At 31.2% G+C, this 18,752-nt stretch overlaps 4 protein-coding genes and 1 long non-coding RNA gene across 5 annotated transcripts in view; all 5 read right to left on the bottom strand.

Moving 5' to 3' along the window:
* Positions 1-1,940: 1,940 nt before the first annotated feature.
* LOC17876267 (transcription factor bHLH78) lies at positions 1,941-5,036 on the bottom strand. The gene is made up of 7 exons (XM_006280256.2): positions 4,114-5,036; positions 3,666-3,884; positions 3,322-3,387; positions 3,122-3,190; positions 2,922-3,002; positions 2,414-2,659; positions 1,941-2,314 (listed from the first exon to the last, which is right to left on the bottom strand). The coding sequence occupies exons 1-7, from the start codon at positions 4,876-4,878 to the stop codon at positions 2,219-2,221; spliced, it is 1,542 nt and encodes a 513-aa protein (XP_006280318.1). The 5' UTR covers positions 4,879-5,036; the 3' UTR covers positions 1,941-2,218.
* A 3,752-nt stretch (positions 5,037-8,788) lies between these two features.
* Positions 8,789-10,740, bottom strand: LOC17877085 (putative F-box protein At1g50870). Its single transcript, XM_006281834.2, has 2 exons — positions 9,869-10,740; positions 8,789-9,427 (listed from the first exon to the last, which is right to left on the bottom strand). Exons 1-2 carry the CDS (start codon positions 10,622-10,624, stop codon positions 8,789-8,791), a joined length of 1,395 nt encoding a protein of 464 aa, XP_006281896.2. The 5' UTR covers positions 10,625-10,740.
* A 1,313-nt stretch (positions 10,741-12,053) lies between these two features.
* On the bottom strand, positions 12,054-12,647 carry LOC111832570. Its single transcript, XR_002835477.1, has 2 exons — positions 12,442-12,647; positions 12,054-12,350 (listed from the first exon to the last, which is right to left on the bottom strand). It is a non-coding gene; the product is annotated as an uncharacterized LOC111832570 (long non-coding RNA).
* Positions 12,648-13,913: 1,266 nt separating this feature from the next.
* Positions 13,914-15,828, bottom strand: LOC17876724 (adenylylsulfatase HINT3). Its single transcript, XM_006281075.2, has 7 exons — positions 15,555-15,828; positions 15,420-15,475; positions 15,167-15,224; positions 14,937-15,003; positions 14,461-14,516; positions 14,323-14,376; positions 13,914-14,229 (listed from the first exon to the last, which is right to left on the bottom strand). Exons 1-7 carry the CDS (start codon positions 15,747-15,749, stop codon positions 14,119-14,121), a joined length of 597 nt encoding a protein of 198 aa, XP_006281137.1. The 5' UTR covers positions 15,750-15,828; the 3' UTR covers positions 13,914-14,118.
* Positions 15,829-18,028: 2,200 nt separating this feature from the next.
* The window catches only part of LOC111828997 (defensin-like protein 147), a 6,395-nt gene continuing 5,671 nt past the window's right edge, over positions 18,029-18,752 (bottom strand). The window contains exon 2 of the mRNA XM_023777591.1: positions 18,029-18,278. Coding sequence (XP_023633359.1) covers positions 18,029-18,278 — 250 coding nt within the window. The remainder of the gene's footprint in view (positions 18,279-18,752) is intronic.

The raw sequence follows: 18,752 nt of genomic DNA, 5'->3' as shown, positions 1-18,752 counted from the left end.
ATGATTTCCATGAATTTGAGTTAGTTATTAGTTTTGATTTTCTTATATACATTTTAAAGCATATTTAATTCAATTGAAAATATATTTTGCTGTCTTCAAGATATTTGAAAATTTTAATATATAATTTAATAATGCTTAAACTTAAAATATTTTAATTGAGTTTAAATATTTCTAATATTTTCAACTTTACATGTAGTTTAAATATTTATAATATTTTAAAACCTTTTAAAAGAGTAAATATTAATAATACCTAAACTTCTATAGAATTTAGATATTTATAGTATTATAATCTTTCCTTGGACCTAATTTATTTTAAACGTTTATTTACCTAATTTAATCTGCTTACATATACACAATTTAAAATACTATACATATCAATTTATTTTAAAAGTTTCCAATTTTTTGAAATTAAAATGTTTTGAATTGTATTAGTTTAAATTAGGTAAAATAAATGTTTAAAACATTATATAATCTTTAAAAAAATTCGAATTTAATAGGCCACATTTTATGGTAACAAATTTATTATGATTTCCATGAATATTGGTTAGTTATTAGTTTGATTTTTTATTTATTTTAAAGCATATTTTTTCATTTGAAAATCTGTCATTAATTTTGTTTGGCTATAGGTTTAGGATTACATTTTATTTCATTTTTTCTATTTAATCTGTTTGGATACACCTTTAAAAAATGCTCCCCTTTTAATAGTATAGATTACGAAAAGAGTCAAATAAGTTGTGTAAATACAAACACAATCCAATATATTTCAATGATTTTTATGACCGTATATATAACTTCGATTTATATAAGCTTATTGTGTAAAATTTTATGACTATTCGGTGACTAATTCCAAAAAAACTATAAATTAATCGTGATTCCGACACAATTATACGATAAATTTATACTAATCTGATCCCTAAATTTATACTAGTAATCTAGTACATACATGATGAACTAATCGACCTAGACACCTAGTGACCTAGGGATGAAATGTATAATCTAAGCTACGGAAATATATCACTAAATTAATGAAGTTATTAATATAATTAAAGAAAGCTATTTGGTTTGATTACTGGATTAAACCAGTCAAATCAAACATGAGAGGAACATAAGATTCCGCGTTTTCTCGGTAGATCTCTAGAAAATATTACAAGCATGACATTAAATTTGAGAAATCACAACTATCAAACTTCAACGACAACAGAGATAAAGACATAACACCTTCACCACAGCTGGTTAACGTTACCAAATATCAAATCGAAAAGAATCTAGGAATGAAGGTGATGTTGACTTATCAGCAAGTAAACAATTTTAAAAAACTAATAATCAAAGTTTCGTAATTTTTGATAAATTAGATTATAGTCCATCATTACAAGTTTGATTAATTATCTAAAGGTTACTTTCTGTCTAATGATATTTGTCGGAAAGTTCTTTGTCCTAAAGTGTATGATGTAAAATAATTAGATTAAGATAAGATGATTGCATATTATTTGTTGTCAACTAGAACAATCGATATTAATTTACCAAGAAAATACTAATTAATATAAAAAATTCTATAAATTAATAATATCGGGATTATGATATTTTTAATTTATAAAATTATTATTTTTTGATATATAATTTAAGCCAAAAATCCAGTTTGAAAACAAAAAACAAGACATTATTTTATCTAGTGTATAAAGGTTATACGGTAAGATCCAAATTAAAGTTAGTATCACCAAAATAAACAATGAATAATCAAAAATAGAAAATAACGTGCGTGTATATAATTTTTTTACTGTTCATTAAAAATATTTGATAATAAAAGCACTCTTTATAATTTTTTATAGAAGTATGGGTTATTCACAATTTTACAATACATTTTAAAAATGATGGTGTATCTATAATTATATTATAATCAAATAAATATAAAAAGTTGTCTTTTTGTTAAGCCTAATTTGGAGTAGATTAATCAACTTGGATTGTAGTGGAAGGTAACAAACTTACAATGATATTACATTAGAAAAGCAAAAGGAATCCTAAGTGTATAACAGTACAATTGAACCCTAATAATGAATTGGAAGATGACATATATAATATAATTAACAAAAGGTAAAATAAAATAAAATAAAAGTTACTTTCATAAATGTGTATATATATATAGAAATGGAGATGAGTATATGAATAAATCACATATATTGGTATGGTTATGTACACCCATCAATCCTTATTATTTGGTTGATCAAATCTCAAGTTTCATGTGTTGAGATTCATTGTTGGGTTGTGCCACTCCCATTCCTACAATGCTTTGTAAATCTTCTTCGCTAAACATTTGATACTGAAAAACAAAAACACACACAAATATATATGTTATAATCTTCTGATTGTACAAAAATAGAATCAATGAAGAAAAATCATGAAAAAGTTGAATTTAAACCTGTGAAATTGAGTCAGTGAATTGGGTAAGTGTTGGTAAGTGAGTGAAGCTTCTTGCTAAGCTAGAGGTTTCCAAAGAGTTCATAGGAGATTGAAGCATCATGTTATTAGGATGTAATTGTGAATTATTATTGTAAATATTATTAAGTTGTTGTTGTTGATGATGATGATGATGATGATGACTTGAAGATTTTGATTGGAGTCCTTCTTCATGCAATCTATTGTTGTTGTTACTTGATGGAATCATCTGAATAATTTATATGAAACAAAACATGTAAAAAAGATTGCATATTATTTAATAAAAAATTTAAAGGTACTTTATAAAAAGAAAAATCAAAAAGCTGCCTGATTAAATGCTAATTTGTCGATTGATTAAAAATAAATTTAAGATAATGAGTGAGACGACAAAAAACAAAAAAGCAATTGATAATGATTAATCACAAAAATTAATCATTATCAATGGTTGGTTAAATTGATGTTAATGGTTTTTAAGGTGAACGATCACTTACAACAACATCCTTTGACACAAGAGCATCCACGTTAAACTCCAGCCTGGTGTCGTTCACTGATGATAACTTCATTGACAAGAACTGTCATTATTAAACCAAAACCAAAAACACAAAAATTAATTAAGAAATTGATTCCAAATAAATAATTAAAATTCGGTGATTAATGAATGAAATAATAATAATAATAATAGTAATAATACCTCAACTTGTCTTTGCAATGATTGTACGTAGTTTATAATTTCATCAAGCATCAGTGCTTTTCCAGTAACCTTTCATCGTATAAACAAAGACATTCATTTTCTAATTATATCACTAATCAACAATTAATTGATAGTTCATAAATCATAACCAAAAACTAATCAGTGATTAATCAAAGACTTAATAAAAAAAAAAGTCTTACCTTATTGCATCCAGGGACAAGATCTTGAAGAAGCTTCATCCTTTCACCAATCTTCTCCCTCCTAACCTAAAACCATAACATTAAAGAACAAATCAAACACAAACTCTAATCTCATCTCAAATATACAATTAACACATCTAGATCAATTCGAACTAGCCATTTAAGTAACAAACACTAATTTTTTCTAGACCGATTCGGTCATTAGGTCCTTTCTGACTGTTCAACTAGCGCCTAGCGATTTTTTAAATAAATTTCTAAGGCAACTATCCCGAAACTTTGGTTCCGACTTCCGAGTTGAACCAATTTGACTACATATTGTTATAGGAGAAGTGTAATAAAATTACTCGTTCCGCGAGGCTATGGCTATCGGTGGCTTGGCCTCGACGAGCACGAACATGGATGTAATCTTTAGGAGGCTCAGGTGGTTTAGTGTTATTGTTTTTGTTCCCTTCTCCTCCTTCTTCATCTACATTATCTTCTTCTTCATCTCTTCTCCTTTTTCCTACTTTTTCTTCTAAACTTTTACTTCCTTTTCCACTCCAATCTTCTTTCTTCTCCGCCGTCTAAGAAATTTTTTAAAAAAACACAATAAAGTTAATCACTTTATAAAAAAGCTGACTTTTCTAAGAATTGGGTTCTTCGAATATCGAAGTTAACAAAAAAGCGGGTCTTCCAAAATTTGAAAAAGCTTAAAACTTTCCGGGAAAAAAAAAGTTAAGAAAATTTTTCGGGAAAAAAGTTTGAAACTTTCCGGGAAAAAAATTGAAACTTTCCGGGAAAATGTTTATGTACCTTTGAGAAACTAGGAGATGGAGAAGCTGTGGAAATGGGATTTTCTTTGGGTTTTCCTTTAGGCAAAGATTTTCTCTTCCGGGAAAACTCGCCGCCGGGAATCATCGGTGCTAATTCCGGCGAAACAAGACCGTTAAGAGCCGGTGTGCTTGAGACACGTGTCAGCTTCCCGGAGTTGTTGACGACGTTGTTGTTAATCGGAAGATGAGAGTTGGTTCTTCCGTTAAAACTCCGACTACCAAAACAAGAGAATCTCGCAGCTCTCTCCGCAAAACCCGGATCCGCTGAGAATTCAGTCAACGGCGTCGTTCTATTCATCATGATCTGAGAATTAGAACTCGCCGACGGCGGCGGTGGTGGTGGTGGAGAGCTCATCGGAGTTGCGTAACAAGAGGCGGACCTAGACATCGGAGTAGTAGTTCCGTAGATCTCACCGGAGATATTGTGATTATTACCTATGTTTCCAAGCTTACCAATGAGTTCTCTGATTATAAAACCATCACCACCACCGCCAACACCACCACCGCAACCGCCGGAGAAGTTTGAGTTAGACGGCGTCGGTGATGAGACTAATGAGCTCAAAGCAGAGTCAAAGATGCTCTGTTGTTGTTCCGTTGACTTTTCCCATAAGAAGGAAGGATCTTGTTGTGGGTTTGTTGGATCCATTAAGGCCCAATTAAGCATCATCGCCGATGAAGAAGACGGTGGTTCAAACTCCGGCGGTGGTGGTGGGAACTCAGTGTTCATAAACAACTCGTTCTCCATATTCTTTAAGTAATCAAGAAATCTAAAAAAAATAGAGAGATGTAAGATTCCTAAGTTACGTAGAAGTAATAGTCAAATTCACATCAGAGAGATTTGTGAGTTTTTTTTGGAGTGTGTCGGAGGAGAAACGTAAAATGGTTATAGAGGAAATGGCTTATAATGGTGGCTAAACTTTGGGTTATATAGTTGTTTAATAATAATGAAAAACATTATATTATGTTTATAATTATTTATTGTGATGATAATAAATTAATAATTAAGAAAATTAAGAATTAGGAAATTGAAATTATCATTTTTTTTTTGTGTGTTGCACCGTAACGGGCGGAGATTAGGAGTTGTATTGCCGGGCCTTTGACGTTGAGAGATATGTTTTTTTTTGCTAATAAATATGTAATTTTTTTTACAATTCCGACGTGAAATTTTTTATTCTACTACATGAATGTCAAAGTTGATTTTTTTTTTGTTTTGTTTTGTTTTATGTGGAATTGTTTTTTAAAGTTTCTAATGGAAAAAAGTCTACTACAAGGATTAAGGAGGTTTACCATTTTTGATCTTCAACATTCATAATTTGTATGCAATGTGTGATTATTCTTAGATGTAGAGAGCTCCAAAAACTTCATCAGTCTCACATTCTCATTCTCAGGTGAGGTTTAAAGGCATGTATGAATGACTCATCTCATATAACCTGGTTACAATTAGAGCTCACCAATCGGATACGCGATATAAATATAAATAATTTTGGGTAATCTATTTGAGTATTTGATTCGAGTCGAATTTTTTGGATAATTTTCTTAGTCGAATTTTAATACATTCAAGAATCGAGATTATCACTAAAAAGTTTTCAATGTATCTACTTCGCAGAGTAGAAGTCCAAAGACCTGTAAAGCTAGCCTAAGAGACCAAAATATGAAATATTATTTGTTGTTACAGTGTTACTCTATTTTTCTACAAAAAATTACATGTGACACTACTACACTATTCGTCTAAACCTATATGATTCCCCTAAACTATGTTGCATGTAATGGTTGGTATTTGGTAAGTCAGTTTTAAACCCAAATGTATTATTAAAAATTAACAAAAAAGGTTTAAACTACTAGTACAAATAGCCTTCGTAAAAACATTATATATATCATTATATATATATATATATATATTTATTTTTTGACATCTCGTAAAAACATTGAATTATGTTCTAATATATTAAAGATTGAGCATATTCTATTATAGAGTTATTCTATTATTGTTTGAAAAATTACTTTGCTTTGGGAATGTAACTACGAAGTATATACTTATATTAATTTACGACAAAATATAGAAAAAACGATTTTTAATAATATAGATCATCTCACGTATACAATTACGTAAACCCTCTTTACAAAACCACTAATACACTATTGAGTCTTGACAAAAGAATGAAACAACGTTACTGGTTCTCATCTACACAAAATATTATTAAGAAAAATCAAAATCCATCAAGTGGTCGTGATATGCAGTGGCCAGTGAGCAATATATCTATTATCTTATGTCAAACTCGTTTTTATAAAAACAAGTCTTGGAAATTTATTTTCAAGTTGATTCCTGATAAAATATTCAGCAAATAAACTTGCATTAAACAAAAAAAAATGATTCATCAATGTCATATATGTAAAACAAATCCTCCTACCTAGTACGTTCTTTTCTGTGTACTCTTTACAAAAAGACATTCTTTAAAAAAAAACAGTTTATCTATTAGAAAATTGCATCTTATATTCAGTAGCTGTTTTAGAATTTAAAATTTTGTTTTATAATAGTTATATTTTTAGATTTTAATGCTTTTTTGTTTGTAAAAATTCTAATTTATTAAAATTATTTTAATTTTTGACTAGTAAAATATTAAAAATTTTATTAAAAAGAGTAAATAAAATTAATTCTTTTTTAGTTTATATAAACTATTTTAAACGAAAAATATTTTAAAAAATAGGAATATATAAGTGTAATTTGGTAAATAACATTTTGGTAGGAAGAGGTGTGAATTATTATTCTATGTATAATATTATTATACATGTATTCCAACTTGGGTGCAGATCCATCCCCTTTAGTCATAGTTTATAGAGAAGGTTGATCCCAAATTATTAAATTACAAAAACATAAAAGATAAAATAATCAAGTGAAATAACTGTGCTCGTTACAGGTAGCAGCTAGATTTATAGGTTCGAAGTTACCAAGAAGAACAAGTAATAACACAAAGAAACATATATACCTTTTTTAATTATCAAATTGTATGAATGTTACATGTATGAATGCAAATTGTTTACATCTAGGATTCATATAGTGATTGAATATTTGCCTAACGAGTAACGACGACTCATGTTAATAAGAAAATTAGGTTTGGTAAAGTAAAGTTTGAAAATTGTATTTGGGGTAAGGTCTTTGAACACGATTTCTATTGCCATAACTTGTTTACATGAAGACATATATAGCAATATTTGAGGTAAAGAAAAAAGTATTAAAAATGATTAGAAAAACATAAAACACTATGACTATAATTTTTCCATGTAAGAGAAATCAAAATAAATAATCTATAAGTTTATACAATTATGATAGCTGGTAAAATTACATAATTAAATATATTGATTTCACCTATTACTAATTGAAAACAAATAATATGAAAAATAATTTAAATCATCACATATTTGATTGAAATGGAAATTGAAATAAATAATACATTTTTTTTAATTAAATCATGACATATTGTGAAATATTCATTTGAAATAAATAATACATTTTTTTTTAATTAAATCATGACATATTGTCAAATTATTAATACGTGTCACAATTATATAATTGCCAACTTTGAGAAACCAAATTACAACATATTAATTAGTTCATATGCTCCAAATAGATTGATGTTTTTAGTTGTCATCTATCTTAACATTTTTGGAGTACAATTTGATCAAAAATCATTTTAAGGAAAATTTTAGATCGGGTCAAAATTAGTTTATATAACCCGGAATTAAGTAATCGGATCCTACAACTAGAAAACATAAATGTGTTTAAATTTAATTTCCATAATCTATTAATCTAATTATTTATTATCTTATTATTGCCGAAAGAGATCGTAATCGCTTATACTTGCCATAAATCTCGGCAGTTATTTCTAATTAGTCTATTTCGAAATTTTTATTGACATAAACTTCGCATTCTTAACAATATACATTTTCCAATAATACAAAACTATTAAAGCAAAAAACAAACACTTCTAAACATTCATAAACATGCAAAAACAGTAAATCAAATACAAACTATACTAAAAAATTTAAAATTTAATGAAAATAAAAATAAAAAAATGATCCGTGGTGCACCACGGGATAAATCCTAGTTTGTTCTTAAAAGAGTAATTTTATAGATTATAAATTGAAGAAAATTTCCTATTGTTGGCTTTTTGCCACATGACATGGTAAGTAGTGGTCAGTATATACATATATTTTACTCATAAATAAATAATAGCTAGTGTATATTGTTAATTTTTCAGTGAAATGAGTATATAATTTTAACTCACCCATTAATTAATAAATAAATATTTATTGTTTCTTAATATGACTAAAAAGGTTAAAAAATTAATCTATTAGAGACTGGGGGAATATATATACTATATAGTAAGATATATTTCATTCTATATATATTTTTCTTGTTTCTGGTTGTAGTATATACTTCTCTTTAATTATATACTTTATCATCTATGTTTTTTTTTTCACGATTTGTAATTTTCCTTTTTATGGTCAAATATGTAAAAAGAAAATTCTAATTGAAATTAACTTTTTCATTTGTAGAAATCTTATCAACTGATCAACACATGTAATGATCATTTTCTTTCTCCAATCAAAAGTCGTTTTTCAATAACATTTGTTTCAATGTAATAATGATTCGTATCCTAAACAAAAACCCATTCAGGTTTACCTTTGGCTTTTACAATCTCCTCACGTCGAGTATCTTTTTTAACACGGTTTTCCTTATACGACCTAAAACCAATAAGGTCATCTAATGAAGAGTAGAAGCTATCAGCAAAATAACTAACCTCATAACCAAGATCATCACCAGGCGTAAGCATTAAATGGATACGTCCTCGAAGACGTGCACCAGCATTAGGATGAGCACATATGACTCTTGATCGGTCATAGTAACTCTTGAGACGAAGTAGATAATTCGGAGTGTAACTCACGATGAAATCCTTAGTTATCAATTCTTGAACCTCATTCTCAAACCCAATATACTCCATACGTTGTGTCTTGAGGTTCAAGTAAATACAAACGTTAGAATTCCAAATCCTTATAAGTAACCCTTCCTTCCATGCACCAACCACATGTAATATGTTTGTACTCGAGTCATGGCCACGGCAGAAGCCTTTCACTTTGTCTCTTAACACGATGGTGTCAAATTTGTAGTCCAAAGACCATTCTCCTCTCGCCTTATCTCTTAGTGTCCACAACCCTACATACTCATCGGACGAAAAATCCACTATGGCCAAGTTCTCTCGAAGATTAGTGAGACGGAAGAGTTGGACAAGAGTCTTCTGGATAATAGCCGGATGTGTAAGCCACTCAAATGTCTCCATCTCTAGGCTGAAACATAGGACCATGTGCTTCGTCCAATTCATAGTTTTCAACCAATGCTCTCTCATAAAGTATAGAAGACCACATGTACAAGCCGCTTCGTATCCCTGTAATTTTTTTGCAAGAACTTAATACTTTAAAACAATTATAGATTTTTCAGTTTCATAAATCATACTTAACTTAGTGACAACTTTAATTTAATTATTTTTGATAAACTCAGAGGTTTTGGGTTTATAAGGTATATTCCCTCAGATCCCGAGATCATAACATGATATAAAGTCTCGGCCCAAGAAACACTCAAACCGACTGCTTCTAGACTAACAGTGAGTGTCTCGGACCAACATATTATAAGTGATGATATATAAAGGCCCAAGTTATTACTTAGACTGTTAGACACTCACATCGCTTATAGTGGCCGTCCAGTAAACATATCCACTAATGGTCACAGTGGAAGAAGAAAAACAAACATTGCCGAGAGGAAGAACTGAGGCGGAAGTGGAGATGTCTAAGCTCCTCCATTTTGAGTATGCTCCCCTCAGGTCGAATACTTCAGCCACAAGCTCTTGCTCTTGTGTTTGCCAAACACTAATGACCTTGTGAGTCTTTCCTTTGGGATCATATCCGAATCCTAGAGGCTGTTTCCATGAACTTTCGTCTTCCTGTTCTGGTATCTTCATAACCTCTTTTCTTATAGGGTTGAAGACATACGGAGAAGCCGAGCCACATCTAGCTAGAATTAGTCCGTTGGAGCTTACAGGGTGAAAATAAGATTGCATTTGTAAGCAAGGATAATCCCAAAGGTATCTATCTTCAACCCTCAACACATTTGCTTCATCATTCTCTTCGGCCAGCCTTGTGTTACACATCCACATCTTATAAAACATCTCTCCACCATGAGTTCCAAAAGTGAGCAACGCTGGTGGTTCACCACCATCATCATCATGAAGATGTCTTTCTATGAAGCAATGAGAGTCTATAACATTAAGAAACGTTTTGGAGACACAACGGCATATCATTGCTTGTTTCCCTTGTAATTTCATTAGAATCTCCATTAGAATCTCAGTTGGTAGTTCCTCTATTAAGCTTCTACGTATACGACCATTATTTTTGCCTCTCCATATTAACCGAGACATTAGCTTTGTAATCATTTTGATCATCTTTTCTGTATCACTTGGAGTGAACACCAAATTGGTTCTTCATAAATCTGTGGATTGGAATGGGAATGAACTGATTCCTCTACTTAAGGAGCCACAAATGTCTCTTACTTTTTTGTGGTTCCAATTGAAAGCTAGACTTGGTAAAAAATGCAACTTGACTTTTATTGTTAGCAATTAAAGCTAGACTTGTGTCTGTATCCCAAAATATTTGTTATTTGACTCTTAAATAAAAAATTTGCTATATTTAGGCATGACTGGAAAAGAGGATATGATAAAGAAAAAACTTTTATCAGTTGCACCAAATATTAGTGTTCCTAGACTACAAATCCCAATTAAAACAATGTAAATTGGTTAGTACTAGATACCAACAAATATATAATGCATGGTGACATGAAAAAAATATATTGAAAAGTGCAAATATACAATATCATGTTAGTTCTCTCACAAAACCTATTAACTCTAAGAACAAAATGCAATCAAATTACAAAAGTCTTACGAGTGATGCAAGATCATTAAAAAAAAAAAAGCATAAAAGAAAGGATTAGAAAGCATGATTATCTCAATAATCGACTATACACATTGTCTTTTGCTTGTTCCTCATATTATATTACACATTCTTAAAGAAACAATTGAGTATACTCCAAGGTGATCCTCATATTTTGACACAAATAAATAAAGTAAACAAAAATTCTGAAAGGGAAAGAGTAGATCAATTTGTTATCTAGGTGAATAAACTTGAATATTCATGGTATTATTGACATTTAAATATTCTTAGTGGCAAATAATGAAGAATTGCGGTTTTTTTTTAAAAGGTAGTTTTGCAAAAGTATATGATAAAAAGGTTATTAGAGATGATTTCTCTAAAATATATATAAATATATATATATATATATATATATATATGTCTGTGAAAACGGCTCCATTTTTGAGTTTTAGTTTGAAAAGTACATTTCTATTTTCCTTTTAATAATTTTAAATTTAAGTATATAAAATGACTTATTTATTCAAACTAAAATTTAACAGTTTTTTTTTAAAATAATTATACAATATAAGTTTGATTTTTAATTATAGATAATAATTTTATTTTCAGACAGATTTTATATAATTAACGATTTGAAAAAAATTATTAAAAATAATTGTTAAAATAATAATTACTATTCTACTATAAAAAGTGAATATTCTAAGTTGTTATCATAAATAATTGTTATACTATTTAAAATTATACAATATAAGTTTGAGTTTTAATTATAGATAATTATTTTATTTTCAGACAGTTCTTATATAATTAACGATTTGAAAGATATTTTTATCATAAATGATTGTTAAAATAATAATTAATATTATACTATTAAAAAGTGAAAATTTGGGTAGTTAAAAAAAATAATATATCCTGAGTTATTAGCCGAAATTATTTTTTGTAGAAATCTAGTAAGGAAGGAGGTCCATCTAATGTTTCAATTTATCTTGTCGACCAAAAGACAATGAAAGCACTAAGATATGACCCACATGGTCAAGCTCAGTATTACAATACTTGGATAAGGTTTTAATGCAGTCACCATATTGAAAGACCCAACATTTTCAGTCTTCACAAACAAACATGTCCAAAATAAGAAAATAGAAAATAAAAAAGAGGAAGAAGAGACGAAGAAAGTGATCCCTTGAGCATCTCTTTTTAGTTTAGAGAGATGTTCCCTTGCGCATGCTAGATAATTGCCCCTTCAAATGACTCAAGAATACCAAGCACATACATACCAAAAAAAATTATTCACTACTAAATTTTCTGCAAAATGAGAAGGTAATGACGAGCATAAACTTACCTTATCTTCCATTTTTGCAGAGTCGCATGCAGGTCCATCGGATTCTGGGAAAACAATGTATGGAAGATAGGGACAACATCTTCAAGGTGTTGTGGAGCAACGAAAATCCTTTTGACCCTAAATTTGAATATATCAATTATCCAAATGCTAGCGCTGTTGGTACCAATGAAAACTCCAGCTCTAAATAAGAATATAATTATTTCGGGGAAGGGTTTGGCCATGAAATGACAGCTTTAAGAACAAAAGTGTGGTCCTCTACTTCATTTTCTTTTTTTTTGGTGTCAAATATGTAGTCCAACGATCATTCTGCTCTCGCCTTATCTCTTAGTGTCCACAACCATACAAACTCCTCGCACGAAAAATCCACTATGGCCAAGTTCCCTCGAAGACTAGTGAGACGGAAGAGTTGGACAAGAGTCTTTTGAATGATAGCCGGATGTGAAAACTACTCAAATGTCTCCATCTCTAGGCTAAAAACGAGGACCATGTGCTTTGTCCAATTTATAGTTTGCATTTTGCAACCAATGCTCTCTCATAAAGTATACAAGACCACATGTACAAGCCGCTTCAGATCCCTGTAAGTTTTTGCAAGAACTTAATACTCTAAAAATATTACAGATTTGTTTTTAGTTTCATAAATTATACTTAACTTAGTGCACATCTTTAATTGATTTTTTTTTTATTAACTCAAAGGTTTTGGGTTTATATTGTATATTCGCTCAGATCCGAGATCATAACATGAAATAAAGTTTCAGCCCAAGAACCACTCAAAGCGACGCCTTCAACTAGACTTTTGCATCATATCTTTACCACTTTAGCTATTGTTAATGTAAAAGATTTAAGGTGGCAACATTTATTTGGGGACAAATTATGCCTTATACAAGTTTGATTCTGTGACGTGATATCACCACCTCTAGCAAAAACCATTTCAGCTACAAGTTCATACCTAATTGTACTATTTTTTGAAAAATAAATAAAAGCCCAAGTTATAACTTAAATACTCACATCGGTTATAGTGGGCGTCCAGTAAACATATCCACAAATGGTCACAGTGGAAGAAGAAAATCAAACATGGCCAAGAGGAAGAGCTGAGGCGGAAGTGGAGATGTCTAAGCTCCTCCATTTTGAGTCTGTTCCCCTCAGGTCGAATACTTCAGCCACAAGCTCTTGCTCTTGTGTTTGCCAAACACTAATGACCTTATGAGTGTTACAAATTATATAACATGTCAATCTCTTAGGTGGTGCTGGTTCAAAACGTGCATCCTGGTGAAGTGGTGGCATTCGTAAGTATATATCGTGAGCAGATTGGAGTAGTCTGTGTCTGTGGCCATGGAGGGATGGAGAAGGAACATAGAAGGTTGAAGTCATCGTCTTTCGACTTAATTAGATTAACCTAACAAGCCTCTGATTCCTTTACAATCCTAAAATCTCAAACTGGATAGTTTCTATATGCAGGACTGTTACAAATTAGATGAGCTTAGCAAGCCTCTGATTTGAATGAGACTGAACCATGTCTTCTTTTTCTATAACTAAAAATCTTGATAAACTAACCGACAGATTCAAGAACGTGGACAAAGAAAAACGAGACTGAATATGAACTATACAGAATATACTTTGTGTTTGGATTCTGTATCTAAAGTTACAACAATGGGGGATCTCTTGATAAGATACTTTTTTTTATGAGGGCTGAACCAATTGTTCTTCAGGAAGGCTGCACAATTGTTGTCGAACACGCGATACCAATTGAGATGCTTCCTTGTCAAGTTTCAGTGTGTGTCTCCTTAAGCTCTGTCATCACAAACAAAACAACAAGAAAAAAACATCAAGTCAGGAAACTTTCATACACCTTACACAATGTATTGTTTCGATCTTGTTTTATACCTCGGACGTCCATAAGCAATCGTGTTCCTTACGCGGGATTATGTGAAGGTGTGTCTGAAATGCAAAAAAGAAAGGAACTGTTAGTAGAAACTTCCCTCCTCAGGAAATATGAAGTTGGGGAAGTCAGTATGTGCTTACGTGAAATATGACTTGCCCAGCCGCTGCGCCGTTGTTAACCAATAAGTTAAATGAATCTGATACAATAGTTTTGATCAGAATTAGAATCAGAATCATCAACCTTGAAATGGTTATGCCGTATAGAAAAACAATGGCAAGATTACTATAGAATGTGACAGTAAGTGGTAAGGTACTCAGTGGTTGCATAAATAATGATGGAAAGATAAGATCTTGAACTCCTAAGCTTGTACATTTTTAAAGTAACTAATCTTTGTTATAAGAGTAACTATGGTATAAATAGGTTATGCAGTCCATCTATATAAGATAAGCAGAGGAATGGGTTTGAGATCATCGAGATATCGGGTTCCTAAAGGAAAGTTCCATTATCGAAATGCGAAGGTTCTTGCAATTTCAGCACTAATACATATCTAAAGACAGATTTTATAATCTCACTGTATCAGAGATGGATTCAGAAATGAGAAAGGTAATAGACATACCACTTTCAGTAGCTTTCACGATGGCGTTACTGATAAGAGGCACTTTAGAACACATGGCAGCAACTACCTGCATTCTCCTTGGGAGGAGACTTATAATCAAAATCTTATACACATATACAAATTCTCTACATTAAAAGAAAAAACTTTCAAACAAGAAGAGACATACACACATACAAATGAAACTACCAACTACTCAAAAACATACAAAGATGGTAGGAAGAGGAACTTACTGAGGGAGGTGTTTCCTCTAATGTTGGATAATGTAACTTGGGAATGATAAGAGAGTGCCTAAAACACCCAAAGAACAAAGTTCATAGCTTTTCAATTCGACAATAACAAACACTTGTAACAAAAATGCAATCCATTAATCAAGATTCTAACCAAGTTGCACTAACTAATCAAGAAACCAAGTAAAACTACATAGAAGCTAACAGAGCATATGACAAAACCAATCTCAAAGGATCAAGATTTGAGTATTATTACCCATTGCTTAGTGGGTTAGTATCCAAAATACACAAACACATATCATCCTCGTACAACTGCAACAAAAGAGTTTAGTTAGTGTTTAGTTCTGTCTCTATATAAGAAAGAGAGAAATAAAGGAAGAGACTTTGAAACCTTGAGACATGGAGACTCGCCACGGACAATCTTACAGAAAACGCAGTCGTTTTGGAGATTGGATGATTCCACTTTCCCGTCGTCGCCGGACGAACCGGAGCTACAATCGGAGACCCTGAGAGTCAGGTCTCGGGTCGGGTTAGGACCAGGTGGGTTGAGATGGGAACAGAGGATCGCTAGCCTTCTAGCTTCCATTATCTGAATGAAGTTAGAAACAGATAATAATAATTACGATTCTTTTGATTCTGACTCGAGCAAAATGATAAGACTTTATTATTTCTTATGTTTTTTTGGGTTGGAATTATTAAATTTTTGGGCTTTTTTTTATAATTAATGTTGGATGAAGATTGAGAGGAGAAGAGTGGATCATGTTTTGTTTTATCCACAAACATCATGTGATGGACACAGTTCACTGTTTTTTTTCTTTATTAAGAATTTATAACAATCTCTAAATATGGCTATATTTCATCTTGTAGAGTTTTAGATTTAAGGGAAATTGTAACTTTTTTTTTTCCTTAGGTGAATTGTATAAGAGATGAAAATTCAAATGAAAGAAAAGCCTATATAAGCCCATCACTGAATATTAACTCCGCATCTCGGAAGATCCAACTCACCAAAGGTAGCACTCCCCGCAAGCGACATCAAACCAAATCCGGCCCTTCAAGGCCGCGTTCCTCGAGGAAAGTCACCTCCACTCCTCGTTCTACCGTGTTCCCATCTTACTCTCCCAGAATCCCAGATTCCCACGATACTCTTGAGGGTCTTTCTCACCCTCCCGAGGCTTAACCATGAGGATCATTGCTTGGAATTGTCAAGGGGCGGGAGCGAAAATTACAAAACGCCGACTGGAGGAATTGTGTCGTAAATTCTCTCCAGGTTTCCTTTTCCTTTCCGAAACAAAAAATGATAGATTGTTTTTGGAAGAACTTCAAATTAAATTAAGTTTTGATTGCCTTTACACTGTGGATCCTTCAGGATATAGTGGAGGACTTGCTATCATGTATTCTCGGGATTTCTCATTTAAAATGTTGTATGCTAGTGATCGTATTCTAGATATTGAAACAATTATTGATGGGAATAGAGTTTTTATATCCTTTGTGTATGGTGATCCGGTTGTAAAAAACTGAGAAAATGTTTGGGAGAGATTGACCCGGATTGGCCTCTCCCGCTCTGAATCTTGGTTCATGATTGGAGACTTTAACGAAATAACTGGGAACCATGAAAAGATAGGAGGGAAAAAACGTTCTGAATCCTCCTTTTTACCTTTCCGGGCAATGATTGATAATTGCGGAATGATTGAATTCCCCTTCCAAGGAAATTCCTTTTCTTGGGCAGGCCGACGGAAGTGCGGACTCATTCGCTCCCGTCTTGACAGAGCACTTGGGAATGAAGAGTGGCACAATATTTTTTCCCACACGAGTGTGGAGTACTTAAAAATGTGGGATCCGACCATAGGCCTATGCTAGCCTCAATTAGTAATTCCCCCAAAAAGTTTTTTAAAAGGTTTATGTTTGATAAACGATGGATCGGGAAACCTGGTTTCAAAGATTCCGTTAAAGAAGGATGGTCTTTCCCGATGCGAAGCAGAGGAGGCGTTTTTCCACGCAAAATTCGAAACTGTAGAAGTTCGATCTCGAAATGGAAAAAATTAAATATTACCAACTCCCAGAAACTCATAAAACTAGGGGGATTTGCAAAAATACATTTTTCCATAACCTTTTTTGTGAAAATTCTGTATTTTATGTACAAAATAACTAAATTATCCTCATTTTAGTGAGAGTCCGTGATAAGGAAGTGAATATTTCTTCCAAAAAAATATTCCGCCAAAATTTCCTAAAAAAATGTCCCGCAAAAAATTTTCTACCACGCAATTTCTTAGAAAATATCTTTAAAACGTAGTAAATGTTTTAAAGCCCTTATAAAATTCTTTTAAATTCTTTGTAAATATTTTTGAAATCTTTGTAAAACCCCTTTAAAAATCTTTATAAAATTCTTTTAAAACCCCTTGTAAAATCCCTTTAAAACCCTTTTAATATTCCTTGTAAATTTATCTTGTTTTTAAAAAAAAATAAAAATCCTATTCTATGGGTATTTTGCAAAAACTAAAATCTACAGAAAAAATCAAAAACCAAAAACCAAAAGCCAAAAACCAAAAAACTAAAAGCTAAAACCTATTTAAAAACTACTAAACATTCATGGCCAAATTCATCTCCCTCTTAATCTGAAATCACATTACTGTATATCTTTTGATGCTTGTTCAAATTTTTTTTCTTTTCTTTGTGGGTGTTAGTGAGAACAAGTACAAAACTATAAGCCACAAACCCCATAACTATATTTCATTACTTTTCTTTTGGGACCAACTATATTTCATTACTTTATTATAAAAATCTTATCATAAATGAGATATGAAAAATACATGACAAAAAAAAAATGAGATATGAATTATTTTTGTAAATAATTTAGTAACTACATTATTAAAGTGGAGGCCATGGACCACAACAGTAGCAATGTTTAGGGTCTTTTTGTTTGGCAAACGTTGGGCACATACCCTCTAATCCTTTACCCTTCTTCTTACAAAAAGACTCACAATCTTTGAGAACACACAAACCAGTTTTTGATTTAATTGGAAATTCGATGCATCGGTTGCTTCTGATTTGCTCCACATTCCCCATCACTCCTGTTATCATAATATAAGATTTATAATCAGCAAATTTAATGTAGTATCTTTGTTTTGGAAATAAAAATATAGAAATATGTTTAGAGGAGTTTTTTTTTTGCATATTGTAATGAACAAAAAAAATATATGTATTGACACAATTATCTTTGCAGCACGAACATAAAGATATTATAATTTAAAAAGCAATGGAAAATTGTGAATCAGTTTATATTACAATAATTTTTATAATATATGGAGGACACATAACTAATATATTAATTAAAGAATTACCTAAAACAAGTTACCAGAAGTTTAAATTTATGGGATTGGTTCCCTACGTGTAACAACTTAATAACATAGACCTAATATGAATTTGTCATCAAAGTGCTAAATTTGACTCTGTGGAGTTATATAGTGAAAACTAATTTTGATACAAATTTTATATTAACTATAAAACTGGTATTTAAAGAAATAGTTAGATATTGGAATTCAATTTCTTGTAGAACGACAATATATATATATATATATATATATTTATATTG

The sequence above is a fragment of the Capsella rubella genome, unplaced genomic scaffold (genome assembly GCF_000375325.1).
Source record: "Capsella rubella cultivar Monte Gargano unplaced genomic scaffold, Caprub1_0 scaffold_8, whole genome shotgun sequence".
NCBI lineage: Eukaryota > Viridiplantae > Streptophyta > Magnoliopsida > Brassicales > Brassicaceae > Capsella > Capsella rubella.
This window is presented reverse-complemented; position numbering and strand designations above follow the sequence as displayed.